The sequence below is a fragment of the Oncorhynchus mykiss genome, chromosome 2, assembly GCF_013265735.2.
Source record: "Oncorhynchus mykiss isolate Arlee chromosome 2, USDA_OmykA_1.1, whole genome shotgun sequence".
NCBI lineage: Eukaryota > Metazoa > Chordata > Actinopteri > Salmoniformes > Salmonidae > Oncorhynchus > Oncorhynchus mykiss.
The window spans coordinates 83,155,076-83,169,952 of NC_048566.1; the positions used below are offsets into that span (position 1 = coordinate 83,155,076).

The 14,877-nt window shown below is 41.9% G+C and overlaps 1 protein-coding gene across 1 annotated transcript; it reads right to left on the reverse strand.

Annotated features, from left to right (window-relative positions):
- Nucleotides 1-604: 604 nt before the first annotated feature.
- Nucleotides 605-13,960, reverse strand: LOC110497842 (carbohydrate sulfotransferase 1-like). The gene is made up of 3 exons (XM_021574271.2): nucleotides 13,743-13,960; nucleotides 9,465-9,753; nucleotides 605-2,898 (listed from the first exon to the last, which is right to left on the reverse strand). The coding sequence occupies exons 2-3, from the start codon at nucleotides 9,604-9,606 to the stop codon at nucleotides 1,754-1,756; spliced, it is 1,287 nt and encodes a 428-aa protein (XP_021429946.1). The 5' UTR covers nucleotides 9,607-9,753; nucleotides 13,743-13,960; the 3' UTR covers nucleotides 605-1,753.
- Between the last annotated feature and the right edge of the window lie 917 nt (nucleotides 13,961-14,877).

Sequence of the window (14,877 nt, forward strand, 5' to 3'; positions counted from 1 at the left end):
AATTTTGTTGATGCTGAGAAAGGAATATATGTTTTTAAATAACATTCTTAGAACGTTTTCTTGTTTTTTTTTTATGGAAAGTTTTCTTAATGTTCTGAGAACATGACTTTAAATAGAACCACGAGGAAATCTGTAGAAAATGTTATGATGAAGTACTGAAATTCTCACCAAAGAAACATATGGTTCTCAGAATAAGGTTGTATGCAAAATAACCATAGGAGAACCATGCTTTCACCAAACTTTAAGAAACATATGGTTCTCAGAACATTATGTGCTAGCTGGGCGTATTGTTATCAAACCTTTAACATTATACATAATTTCTGTCCACTAGGATTCTCTCAGAGTCAATACTATTGATTGTTTATTTCCCCACATCAGCAATGACAAGATTTAGGTTTAGTTTGAAGACAATCCAAATTCGATTGGAGCGGAAATAAAATGATAGATGTTGAATTAGCACCAGGCTCAGTTACATAAATTATTCTAACCACAATGTCCTTGTCTGTAGGTTTTCATTTTGATATTGAAGGATTGTCGTTTGACTGACTTCAGCACAATTAGCCTAACTTAATCAAATAAACAGAATTTGTTTGTTATGTTAAATCGATTTATTTAGAAAATATTAAATTTATAAAACAGAGCTTTATGATATTTTGACAAACCTGATTTACAGTTGACAGTTACAGACTTAAGACAAAGCACTGACACCTTTTCTTTTAATAACACATATATGATAGTATATACAGTGTACCAACCAAAGGCCTCTGTCTGAAGTGTACATTTGAAATCAGGTTGCAATACAAAGTAGGATACAGGCTCTGATCTTCATGGTGTGGTTACCTGTGACATTTTAAGCCATTTCCAGGCATCGTTCAGAGCATTTTCGAAGATGCTTTGTCAGGCAAGCACTATAATTTTCATTTCACAAAAATCCCCTCCATCCCTTTAAGGTGAGCATAAATGGATGACCTGCATCGAGCCATTCTTAGAAAACATAACACCATTAGAGTGACTTGAGGCTAGAATTACTGTACTACGCGCTGGCATCAGTGCAACGTCAGCAATTGTTATTCTAGGAAATAAAACATGAATACAAAGTGTTGGACAAAGACACATTGAATTTCCAGGAAAAAGAACATAGAAACAATATTATTTCCAGGATTAAAAACATAACATTCTAAGGTAAAAGTATAAATCTGACCTTAAGTATACATGTCATTGCTGTGAAAGAGAATATGAATGGAGCAGCACATAAACACGTACACTAAGAAGCTTTATCCAAGACAACTCAAAAACATGAGATTCTCCTCGATACTGGCAGGTAACATACTGGACTGGCAGTTGAGTTCTGTCGGTTTTTGGAGTGTAATTTTCAAACCACATGCAAACTGTAAATGAAATGCATTTAAATTCCCAACCATTTTGGGGGGAAATATCTTAAATTGCTTGGCATAAACAAAATGCTTGGAGATATTAAATGCAATGAAGACACACACAGACAGAGTCATTGTCATAATCATAGTCATAAAACATTTCTGTGAAATAAAACTTTGCATCATTGGCTGCATTTACACAGGCAGTTCTGATTGTTTGCCCAATTATAGGCAAAAGAGCTGATCTGATTGGTCAAAAGACCAATTAGTGGAAAAAGATCAAAATTGGATTGCCTGTGTTTGAGTGAAGACACAGACAACATATCAGTTACACTATGGAGCTCTTGTAGCATTATATCCAACCACCTGCATGGTCACATTTATACGAGAGTCTGAAAAGGCCTGGGCTCCACCAGACTATTAGACATGTTTCTCAGATCAGCCACAGAGTGGACCACCCTGTAGCCTAGAAGAGAGAGTGTATCATTGCACAGAGTCTGCAAAGTCCTCACTATATCAAACCCTAGTCTCAGTCTCCAGCTCTCTGCTGTGGCTTTGGAGTCTCTGGTGGTGGAATACTTATAGTTCCACTCGGATGTAGGAGGCGCGCTGTTGTTGGTGTTATGTGCAATCCACGAGTGCACGCTTTCATCCATCTCCAACCCCACAAACCTGTAGATCTCCAGAGCCTTCTCCTTGGGGTTGAGGGCCAGGTCCTCGTAGCGCACCAAGAGGTAGCGTCCACGCAGCCACGCCGGCCTCTGCAGCATTGTCTCTGCTGAGTCTGCCATGTCCCTGCAGGTGCTGGTGATCTGAGCTAGGTCTACGTAGTGCGGCTGCCTACCTGTAGCATTCCAGATCTTCCAGGCACGAAACTGCTCAGAGAATGCCATCATGCGCGAGGCCAGGATGGCTCTGGGGTCGCGCACCAGGTGAACGATCCTTAGGTCTAGCCGCGGGTCCTCGGTCAAGGTGCGCAGGTCCCCCACCTCAGGGACACGCACCGTCTTGATGGCCACGTGGCCCCGTGAAAGACACGCGATGGAGGCCAGGGTGAGGTTCAGCGCCCCGCACTTCTTGGGGCACCAGGTCTCATCAGGCTGACTCCCAGAGGCCGAGGCCCCCTCACCACCCTCGGGGCACACAGGGGGGGAGCAGAGAGCTCGGCTGGAGCTCCGGCGGAAGAAAGACCCAGTGACGTGGTCCTGGGGCTCAGGACGGATGTAGTTCTCCAGGAAGCGTAGGTCACAGGTGTAGAGGTTAAGGAGGAGGTCCCGGTAGGCCCCCAGCAGGGCCCGGCGGTCCAGGGCCCGACGCAGTCTGCCGCTGGAGTTGGTGAAGGCCTGCTGGACGTGGTAGAGGGGCTCGAACGCGTAGAAGATGGCCGGATGCTGGTTGAAGAGCTGACCGGTGAAGGAGGAGCCGCTGCGGGTGGTGGCGAACAGGAGGATGTGGCGCCGGGAGACCATGGCTGATGTTTCCATGGGCAACGTGTTGTCCTCACACATAGCTCTCCACCTGGAGTCTAGAAGGACAAGGGGACAAGGAGAGGATATCTGTACCCATGTAATACACATAGTAGCCTATTGTACTGTGATAGTTGCAATAACTACAATAGCTGCCTATGCTTCTAGAATATGATACAGTTGATTAAGTATTTAAAAAGTCTATATACAACAGTATGGGTCTTAATTGACTTATTTAGAGGGCAACTTCATGATTGTTCTTTATTTTACTACTTTATAAATACAACTGTTAATATTAATTGGTTGACTTTCATACAATTTCAGACAAAGACGTTCTGCAACCAATCCTAAGCTCTTGGCACATGGACACTTGGAATGAAAGAAGCTTATAAAAGTAAAATAGAATCCAGTATCATCATCATAACAGAGGACTAAGAAAAACCAACTGAAGACTCTATCCAGCCAATTTGCTTAAATAATTCAGAAAGTAGGCTAAACATGCATGAGTAAGATGCTTGTCTGCCGATGTTTACCCAAGGACTGGTGAAATGTCTCCTCTCTAAATATAGAGCGGATTGCTAACGTGTAATTACTGCTGATGAGGAGTTGATTGCAAAGGGGTCGTTACTTTTATCTGGAGACGATATACAGCCACCCCGCGAAAGCTGATTAATGAGGATAAACTGGAGGATAATTGTCAAATGAATAAAAATGAATCACAGATATTACATCTCTCTCATCCTCTCCTCCATGAAAAGGGGAATTCCCTTGGGTAAGGATTAGCTTACTATTTGCGCTCTCCCTCTGCTCCTCGAGAGTCAGTGACTAATGACCCCACGCAAACAAACATTCTTCCTGTATGAATACCACATAAGGGTTTTATGTGGGCAAAAATTCCCAAAATTAAACTTGTGAACCCTGAATGTACAGTGGGGCAAAAAAGTATTTAGTCAGCCACCAATTGTGCAAGTTCTCCCACTTAAAAAGATGAGAGAGGCCTGTAATTTTCATCATAGGTACACTTCAACTATGACAGACAAAATGAGAAGAAAAAATCCTGTAGGATTTTTTATGAATTTATTTGCAAATTATGGTGGAAAATAAGTATTTGGTCACCTACAAACAAGCAAGATTTCTGGCTCTCACAGACCTGTATCTTCTTCTTTAAGAGGATCCTCTGTCCTCCACTTGTTATCTGTATTAATGGCATCTATTTTAACTTGTTATCAGTATAAAAGACACAACTGTTGGCGCAATTATTAGAAAATGGAAGAAGTTCAAGATGACGGTCAATCCCCCTCGGTCTGGGGCTCCATGCAAGATCTCACCTCGTGGGGCATCAATGATCATGAGGAAGGTGAGGGATCAGCCCAGAACTACACGGTAGGAGGTGGTCCATGACCTGAAGAGAGCTGGGACCACAGTCTCAAAGAAAACCATTAGTAACACACTACGCCGTCATGGATTAAAATCCTGCAGCGCATGCAAGGTCCCCCTGCTCAAGCCAGCACATCTCCAGGCCCGTCTGAAGTTTGCCAATGACCATCTGGATGATCCAGAGGAGTGGGAGGTCATGTGGTGTGATGAGACAAAAATAAAGCTTTTGGTCTAAACTCCACTCGCCGTGTTTGGAGGAAGAAAGATGGGTACAACCCCAAGAACACCATCCCAACCGTGAAGCATGGAGGTGGAAACATCATTCTTTGGGGATGCTTTTCTGCAAAAGGGACAGGACGACTGCACCGTATTGAGGGGAGGATGGATGGAGCCATGTATCGCGAGATCTTGGCCAACAACCTCCTTCCCTCAGTAAGAGCATTGAAGATGGGTCGTGGATGGGTCTTCCAGCATGACACCGACCCGAAACACACAGCCAGTGCAACTAAGGAGTGGCTCCGTAACTAGCATCTCAAGGTCCTGGAGTGGCCTAGCCAGCCTCCAGACCTGAACCCAATAGAAAATCTTTGGAGGGAGCTGAAAGTCCGTATTGCCCAGCGACAGCCCCGAAATCTGAAGGATCTGGAGAAGGTCTGTATGGAGGAGTGGGCCATAATCCCTGCTGCAGTGTGTGCAAACCTGGTAAAGAACTACAGGAACTGTATGATCTCTCTAATTGCAAACAAAGGTTTCTGTACCAAATATTAAGTTCTGCTTTTCTGATGTATCAAATACTTATGTCATGCAATAAAATGCTAATTAATTACTTAAAAATCATACAATGTGATTTTCTGGATTTTTGTTTTAGATTTCGTCTCTCACAGTTTAAATTATAGACCTCTACATGCTTTGTAAGTAGGAAAACCTGCAAAATCGGCAGTGTACCAAATGCTTGTTCTCCCCACTGTATATTATCAAGCAATTGTAAAATAAAATGTCTTTGTATGCCCTCTACTGGTCGCATTAAAGTGACTGCTGGCCATCAGTTGAGTCATGTTGTCACGCTCGTCGTAATGAGTAGACCAAGGCGCAGCGTGAGTAGAATTCCACATACATATGAAGCTACTGGTGCACAAAGGCAACTATCCGTAGACAAGATCCCACAACTAACAATGGGGAAAATGGCTACCTAAATATTATCCCCAATCAGAGACAACGATAAGCTGCCTCTGATTGGGAACCATATCAGGCCACCGTAGACATACAAATTCACCTAGATGACCCACCCAAGTCACTATCACGCCCCAACCAACACAAAGAATAAACAGCTTACTATGGTCAGGGCGTGACACATGTACAAGTTATTTCTACTGTCTAATCAGTGGCGGTCAGTGCCGTTTAAGATGAGGACAATTTTTTTTTTTGAGCATGGCCTTATTTCTATTACAGCATATTGGATGATTGTCATTCATATTCCATTCACCCAGTTCAATGTAACATTGATAGGCTTAGGCTACTACATGATACTACAATTTTCCCTATACCCATCATGAGTTTGCTACAACCTAGCCTATGAATGAAAGTTTACAATGTAGTGGCACACAGGTCGAGAGGAGAAATATTTTAGGTGACAGACAGTGACACATGGACAGACAGTGACACATTCAATACCAAGTTACACACTCTTGCCTGTACCTAGCTGATCAGGAGTAACATCATAGTCAACATAGTTAATAGAATTAACGCGTTAGTAAACCAGCTACAATCGTGTAGTGCAGTATACAGTCAGTAAGCCGTTTAGTAGTTATACCGGTGGGACCCGGTGGCAATAAATGAGTAAAACCAAAAGCTTACCTTGACTTGGAAGAGTTCCAGTGTTGGATAGTCATAGCCAGATAGCTAACATAGCATTCCTCTGTTTGAGCAGGGTGTTTGAGTAGGCTAAACTACAGTAGCTAGCTGCATTTGCTACCTAAATAAGTGAAAGTAAAAAAATATCTCACTTGCTCCTCCATTTTTGAATTCATTAATTTGTTCAAAACTGTTCAACTATTGTCTTTCTCTCTCTTTGAGTCCACTACTCACCACATTTTATGCACTGCTGTGATAAGGTGCGTCTCGGTGAGAGGTGTAGGAGTCAGGCGCAAGAGAGCAGGGATTTCTGAGATGCGTGTTTAATATATACAGTGGGGTAAAAAAGTATTTAGTCAGCCACCAATTGTGCAAGTTCTCCCACTTAAAAAGATGAGAGAGGCCTGTAATTTTCATCATAGGTACACTTCAACTATGACAGACAAAATGAGAAAAAAAATCCAGAAAATCACATTGTAGGATTTTTAATGAATTATTTGCAAATTATGGTGGAAAATAAGTATTTGGTCAATAACAAAAGTTTATCTCAATACTTTGGTATATACCCTTTGTTGGCAATGACAGAGGTCAAATGTTTTTTGTAAGTCTTCACAAGGTTTTCACACACTGTTGCTGGTATATTGGCCCATTCCTCCATGCAGATCTCCTCTAGAGCAGTGATGTTTTGGGGCTGTTGCTGGGCAAGACGGACTTTCAACTCCCTCCAAAGATTTTCTATGGGGTTGAGATCTGGAGACTGGCTTCTTACGAAGCCACTCCATCGTTGCCCGGGCGGTGTGTTTGGGATCATTGTCATGCTGAAAGACCCAGCCACGTTTCATCTTCAATGCCCTTGCTGATGGAAGGAGGTTTTCACTCAAAATCTCACGATACATGGCCCCATTCATTCTTTCCTTTACACAGATCAGTCGTCACTGGTCCCTTTGCAGAAAAACAGCCCCAAAGCATGATGTTTCCACCCCCATGCTTCACAGCAGGTATGGTGTTCTTTGGATGCAACTCAGCATTCTTTGTCCTCCAAACACGACGAGTTGAGTTTTTACCAAAAAGTTATATTTTGGTTTCATCTGACCATTTGACATTCTCCCAATCTTCTGGATCATCCAAATGCTCTCTAGCAAACTTTAGATGGACCTGGACATGTTTAAGCAAGGGGACACGTCTGACACTGCAGGATTTGAGTCCCTGGAGGCGTAGTGTGTTACAGATGGTAGGCTTTGTTACTTTGGTCCCAGCTCTCTGCAGGTCATTCACTAGTTCCCCCCGTGTGGTTCTGGGATTTTTGCTCACCATTCTTGTGATCATTTTGACCCCACGGGGTGAGATCTTGCGTGGAGCCTCAGATCGAGGGAGATTATCAGTGGTCTTGTATGTCTTCCATTTCCTAATAATTGCTCCCACAGTTGATTTCTTCAAACCAAGCTGCTTACCTATTGCAGATTCAGTCTTTCCAGCCTGGTGCAGGTCTACAATTTTGTTTCTGGTGTCCTTTGACAGCTCTTTGGTCTTGGCCATAGTGGAGTTTGGAGTGTGACTGTTTGAGGTTGTGGACAGGTGTCTTTTATACTGATAACAAGTTCAAACAGGTGCCATTAATACAGGTAGCGAGTGGAGGACAAAGGAGCCTCTAAATGAAGAAGTTACAGGTCTGTGAGAGCCAGAAATCTTGCTTGTTAGTAGGTGACCAAATACTTATTTTCCACCATAATTTGCAAATAAATTCATTAAAAATCATACAATGTGATTTTCTTGATTTTTTTTCCTCATTTTGTCTGTCATAGTTGAAGTGTACCTATGATGAAAATTACAGGACTCTCATCTTTTTAAGTGGGAGAACTTGCACAATTGGTGGCTGACTAAATACTTTTTTGCCCCACTGTATATATATATTTATATATACATAGTCCACCAATACAAAATTGGCACAGATGAAAATCCAAAACTACGCTCTCGAAGGAACAGAAACTCATGCCAATACACAGAGGAACAACCACATTTCCGACACTACATACAAGTGCCTAAATAGTGAAGACAATACAGAAATTCGTGCCAAACGCACGGAGGAACAAACTCAGTTCCGAAACTTAACTACACGTACGTAATAGCGAAAACAATAAACATCATAGATCATCGAACGCAAATACACACAAGCTTAATCCTGCACGAATTAAGGCAGGCAACAGGTGCCCTATATACACACAGAAATAAACGCAATTGAAACCAGGTGTGAAATGGAACACAGAAAAAGGGATCGGTGGCGGCTAGTAAACCGGCGACGCCGAGCGCCGCCCGAACAGGGAGAGGAGTTACCTTCGGTAGAAGTCGTGACAACTGCTGAGCTAGCTGTAGCTTATGATTTCAGTACTTGATTCATTCTCTGATCCATTGATTCAGGGGACAACATGTCAGTTCATGCTGCAAGACAACGTCCTCTGGAAGTTGTCATAATTACTGTGTAAGTCTATGGAAGGGGGTGAGAACCATGATCCTCCTAGGTTTTGTATTGAAGTCAATGTACACAGAGGAGGACGGAAGCTAGCTAGCTGTCCTCCGACTACACCATGGTGCTACCCTACAAAGTTGTTGAGGCTCCTGTAGACCTTCATTGCAAAACAGTGTGTTTTAATTAATTATTTGGTGGAATGTGAATATATTCTGTGTAGTTTTATCTATATAAAATATATTTTCTTAAATTAAATTCACTGTGGAGGAATTCCCTCCTCTGAGGAGGAGCCTCCACTAGTCTAGCTACATAATAGAGGCATCAGTTTAAACCCTACCAGTTACTGAGCAAGACTAGAACACAACCTCAATGAAAATTCTACTTTAATTAAAGAACAAAATACATACAGTTGAATGTATAGCTACTTCTGTTTGTTGCTCAGTCTTGTTATGTGCTTTGCAAATAGAGCCTTACCTCTGGGCTGTTGGCTCTCACAGCGGTAGACACACACTAAGTACATATAGTAAAATGCATTCTCCCATGTGTGCTCCCTAAGCCATATATACAGTCCAGCCACTTTGCGTTTGTTCTGTATTAGTGGTTACATGCTTGGCAGAGATATGCCTATACCTTTGGGCAGCTGGCTCTGGCAGTGGTAGACACACACAAAGTAGGCTAGAACATACAGCAGAATGTGTGCTCCCTAAGCCATATACTAGCATAGCCACTTTGTGCTTGTTTTTCTGAGTTAGTGGGGACATTCTTGGCAGAGTTTTGACCCTACCTTTGGGCTGTGGGCTCTGGCAATGTAAGACTTCTCAGTAGACACACAAAGTAGATACACTGGAATGTGAGCTCCCTAAGTCATGTAGAGTACAGCCAATTGTGCTTGTTGTTGTGCATTAGTGGTTTCATGCTTGAGCTTTCTCTTACCTTTGGGCTGTCGGTTTTGACAGTGGTAGACGCCACCGTGGCAGGGCCCGGACAGAGAGTCTCTTAGGGTGCGGATGGCTGTGTACTGGACCCCCAGAGAGGCACACACCAGCAGCAGCACTGTCTTCCAGGAGCACTCCATCCTGCGTCCTCCTCCGGCCTTACATCCTTCACGCTGCAACCACCAGGGGAAACACAGAGAGGTGACACTCCTCACACACTGTCCTCAGGGAGAACAAGAGCGATGCAGAAGAGTAGTCCTCTGGGATTTGAACTTTCTGCAGACATTCTGACCAGAGCAGGAAAGAAAACAAATATTTTACGAGCAGCTTTTTTCCTTCTTTGTAACGATGCAAAAATCCGAAACTTTATGTCAAAAATGTATGGAGAAAATGTATCCATGCCTTTGTCACAGATTAAACTACTGCAATGCTCTACTATCCGGCTACCTGGGTAAGCCTAGTGATTAGAGTGTTGGACTAGTAACCGGAAGGTTGCCAGTTCAAACCCCTGAGCTGACAAAGTACAAATCTGTCGTTCTGCCCCTGAACAGGCAGTTAACCCACTGTTCCTAGACCGTCATTGAAAATAAGAATTTGTTCTTAACTGACTTGTCTAGTTAAATAAAGGTAAAAATAAATAAAAAAGTGCACACATGTGGCTATTCTGTGTTGAGCGGTTAACAAAGAAATAGGTACTCCTATATGCTTAATTTAGAGTTATTAATGTAACTTTAGTTCTACAAATGTTGAGCTATATGTTTTGATTTTTAATACATTGTAAGGCTGCATGATGCAACAATAACGATGATTTTCTTTTAAAGTTGCTTGAAAAGCATGAGCTCTGCTTAGTTTTTTTGCACACTTCGTCAGTCTCTCATTCACAATTTTAGAAGCACTTGATAATGCCTCGAATTTCCCTGCGGCATCCCCTTTGTGTGACCATGATGCACCCTAAAAAAAATCCAGGTCATTTGCAGCCCTTCACCCTAAATGCTGCTCGCTTTGAAGCACCTCATCTCACTTACACAGTTCTCCATCACGTGATCGGGTCTTTCTCACAGGCTACAAGTGAAGACTTGACCTATTCTATTCTGTGCAAGAAATAAATATTCCAAACATGGTCTTAAAATGATAAACTATTAGGCTATTTCTTCATATTATAAGCACAGCAATGCGCACATGGCAGTTGGCTTTAATAAGCGTGAATGATCCATTAGTGGGAAAACACCATTATCAAAAGTGACCACAAATGTGATTATGCATGTAATGCTTTTATGATAAAGGTGCATTTTTATGGTGAAAATGATCTTTCCCAAACTTGAAACTCACACACTGCTTATGTATGCTAGTTAGGCTCTACACCCCTTGTAAAGCGGATTAATGTGCTTAACTTTAAGAAGTTATTTGGCCACTTTAGTTGTGATACAAACCTTATTAAAACAAATAGGCCTATGGGCTAGGCTACATGAGGTGTGCGACTATGATTGAAAAAGTCGCAAAAAAAGGCATTGTTTCTTATGGTAGGCATCATTCACAAGTGATAACATATAATTCACAAGTGATAGGCTAATATTGTCACCAATCAGACTATTCTTGATTTAATATTGTCTTTACATATACTAAATAATATGTGTGAACAATTTTTTTATTTAGAATGAACCATTATCATGCACCTGTCTCGTAACAGGGGCAGCAGAAAAATAGCGAATGGAAGACACATTTCCCCGTGGTTCATTTTCATGCCAGCCAGGTAGGCTATACTCCTGCTGTAAAGAGAAGCACTGTGCTTAATATTAGGAGAGTTGAGAAATAAATATAGTAGGCCTAGTCTATAGAAAGCTGATGGTTTCCTTTTTAATAGAGGCTTTCACTCTGTTTTCTCATGCGATTGCATAGCCTATTGAAATGGACTCTCATGAAGTGTTTGATTAGATTGTCGAATACATTTGTATTGGTGTCAGAGTGATTGGAGGGACAATAGAGTGCTGAGTACCAAGCAGTTAGCAAGTTTGGTAGGCTACTAATGGCCATCAGCAGCATCAGAGCTTGGAGAAGCCTAACTACCATGACTAAACGGTCACATGGAATTTGACTGCCTTCATGACTCGTGACCGCCGGTAATACGGTCACCGCAACAGCCCTGTTCCTGAGTGGCGTAGTTAAAGTTTTAGCTTAAATCGCCTTGAAAATCTATTTCAAGACTTGAAAATGGCTGTCTAGCAATGATCAACAACCAAATTGACAGAGCTTGCAGAATTTAAAAAAAGAATCATGTGCAAATATTGTGCAATCCAGGTGTGCAAAGCTCTTAGACTTACCCAAAATGACTCACAGCTGTAATCGCTGCCAAAGGGGATTCTAACATTCACTCAGGGGTGTGAACACTTAAGTAAATTAGATATTTCTGTTCTTCATTTACTATAAATGTGCCAACATTTCTAAAAACATATTTGAACTTTTTCACTATGGGGTATTGTGTGTAGATGGGTGAGAATTTTTGTTATATTTAATCAATTTTGAATTCAAGCTGTAATAACAAAATGTTATTTTGCTGGTTTCCTGTATTAGGTATGCTCTCCCTCTCCCCTCCCAGAGAACCTGAGCCCTAAGACCATGCCTCAGGACTACTTGGCCTGACGACTCCTGGCTGTCCCCGTCCCCAGTCCACCTGGTCGTGCTGCTGCTCCAGTTTCTGTTGTTCTGCCTGTGGCTATGGAAACCTGACCTGTTCACCGGAGGTGCTACCCAGACCTCTCTCTCTCTCTCTCTCTGCTCGGCTATGAAAAGCTAACTGACTTTTACTCCTGAGGTGCTGACCTGTTGAACCCTCTATCACCACTGTGATTATTATTTGACCTTGCTTGTCATCTATGAATGTTTGAACATCGTTGATGTGGCCTTAATGGTCATGTACTCTTATAATCTCCATCTGGCACAGCCCGAAGAGGACTGGCCAACCTTTGGGCCTGGTTTCTCTCTAGGTTTTTTCTTAGGTTCCTGCGTTTCTATGAAGTTTTTCCTAGCCACCGTGCTTCTACATTTGCATTGTTTGCTCTTTGGGGTTTAAGGCTGGGTATCTGTATAGGCACTTTGTGACAACTGCTAATGTAAAAAGGGCTTTATAAATACATTTGATAGATAGATAGATAGATAGATAGATAGATAGATAGATAGATAGATAGATAGATAGATAGATAGATAGATAGCGGGGCTTTAGGGAAGCAGGTGAAAGAAGTGACAATGGACAATGCTGACAGCTAAAAGTATAAATACACAATTTTGTAAAAATGGTTAGGGCCCCCCTGAGTGGATCTTGCTTGCCAGAATCTCTCCCAACTCTCTCCTCTGCCAGGGGGGCAAGTCACATACAGTAGCTGACATGCAACAGCCACAGGCAGAGCAGCTGAGAGAGAAGGGTGCACTCTCACAGAGAGAGAAGCTCTACTGACCTGAGGCTACAGACTAACCCCGGTGATATGACAGAAGATTAATTTAGTCCTACATGCTTCCCTGTGCCTCACAGAAACGAGAAATGCAAACTGGCACTTTGAGATGTGGAAAGGTCAATTGTGGATCTTATCTTGTACATTTTGACTTACAGCACCTGTCTTTACACTGAATGCATAGACATGATTATCAAACAGGACATAAATGGCTCATGCAACCTTATCACATAGGCTATATACACCCCATAGAGCAACATCAAGTAGTTAGACAGACAATAGATAAGCTACAAAGGAAATATCTAACATTTGGTGGTGATGGTGTTGGGGTGCTCATGAAAGTTTATAATCATCTCATGTAAAACATTTTTTTTAAAAGGCAAGTGTTAATAAAATATTGAACACATAGGTGCATATTAAACAAAATAGTGATATCTAAATGTTATTAAAATAAAACTTTATATATGTCTCCTCCATCAACTCAGAGCAACAGGGTGGAAGGCGTCGTGTACCTGGGTGCCAAGAAAAATGCACAGTCAATGACATGTTCTCTAGGATATAAGATAAGAAATCACACAATAATGCAAACTATCGATGGTGCAGTGACAACATCCTCCAACATAACCGTAGCCTATATGTTGCACGGTTCGGTAACCTGTGCCGTCCAGGTAAGCCTAAACGTGAGTTCAAGTCCGTCGTAATTCATCACTGCCAGTTACTATATCTGATAATAATAACAGTGTAGATAATATACTAGTTCACAGTCACACAAATGTTGCCGTATGAACCAATACTAAATACAAAACAGCAATAAATAAATAAATGCATCTTACCATATAAACTCTGCCAAATCAGCTCGGTAAAGTCAAATTCATTGGTGGCACCCTTTTAGAGGAGCTCCGTAAGCATTTTCGTGTTCTCGACGGTTTGTCCAGTAGCGGAGTGGAATGAGCAGTAGGAACTGAGAGAGCAAGCAGCGCATGGTTGTGGAAACGCGCGAAGGGATTGAGCAGCAGAGAACGCTTGAAGAAGCAAAGCAGTAAGCCTCCCCCGTGTCATTTTCAGCCCATAGCTGACTCAATAGTTGGTTTATTTCGATGTCTTATATAATAGGCTTATAATAGGCTTTGAATCATCACACATTTTAGAATAACTGTAAAACTATACTAGATTTGGGCAAACATATTCATATGGTATCCAAAACAACCTGCCCAGATAGCACATTTGGTTCCTTTGAAGTTGTAGGAACAAATGTTTTTGGTTTCACATTGATTGAGGGATCAAAGCCATAGGTTTCCTGACCGGTAAAATGTAACGTTTTTTAAATGTTCTGAGAACAGATGTAAAAGTTTTCCCTGTTGGGGAACATTTATTTTTAGGTTGCATGGAGGACGTTTTACTCTGGTTCCTTGAACGTTTTCCTGGGAGGTTTTATTGACACCGAGAATGGAATTCATAGGTTATTTGGAGGTTTTGAATAACTTCCTCAACTTTAACTGAATTTTTCAGTGAGACTTAATGACACTGCTAGGTAATTTTTTTACTGTTTTAAACTCCAAGCACAGATAGAACACAGGGAAATGCATTTCCTTAGGCATGCAACCACATCAGTGAGACTCAAACCTATACTCCTCTGTTTTCTGTCCGTGGAATTAGTCCTTTGTGCCACCAGGATGGAGCTTTTTTCTACACATACAAAGCTGGTCATTTTAGTCTATTCAAACAGACCCCATTTCAAAGGAAAACAAGCACTCATTAAGATCAGGTGTGGCCAACACACCTGAACACACGCAACAAAATACTTCCTATGCCGACAGAGATGGCCGCCTCGCTTCGCGTTCCTAGGAAACTATGCAGTAATGTTTTTTTTTTTTACGTGTTATCTCTTACATTGGTATTCCAGGTAATCTTAGGTTTCATTAAATACAGTCGGGAAGAACTACTGAATATAAGAGCAGCGTCAACTCA

Excerpts from the sequence above, each read along its gene's own strand:
- LOC110497842 (XM_021574271.2), bottom strand. The coding sequence starts at position 9,606 with ATGGAGTGCTCCTGGAAGACAGTGCTGCTGCTGGTGTGTGCCTCTCTG. Across the intron at positions 2,899-9,464 it reads TCAAAACCGACAGCCCAAAG|ACTCCAGGTGGAGAGCTATG; the intron begins GTAAGAGAAAGC and ends TTGTCCTTCTAG.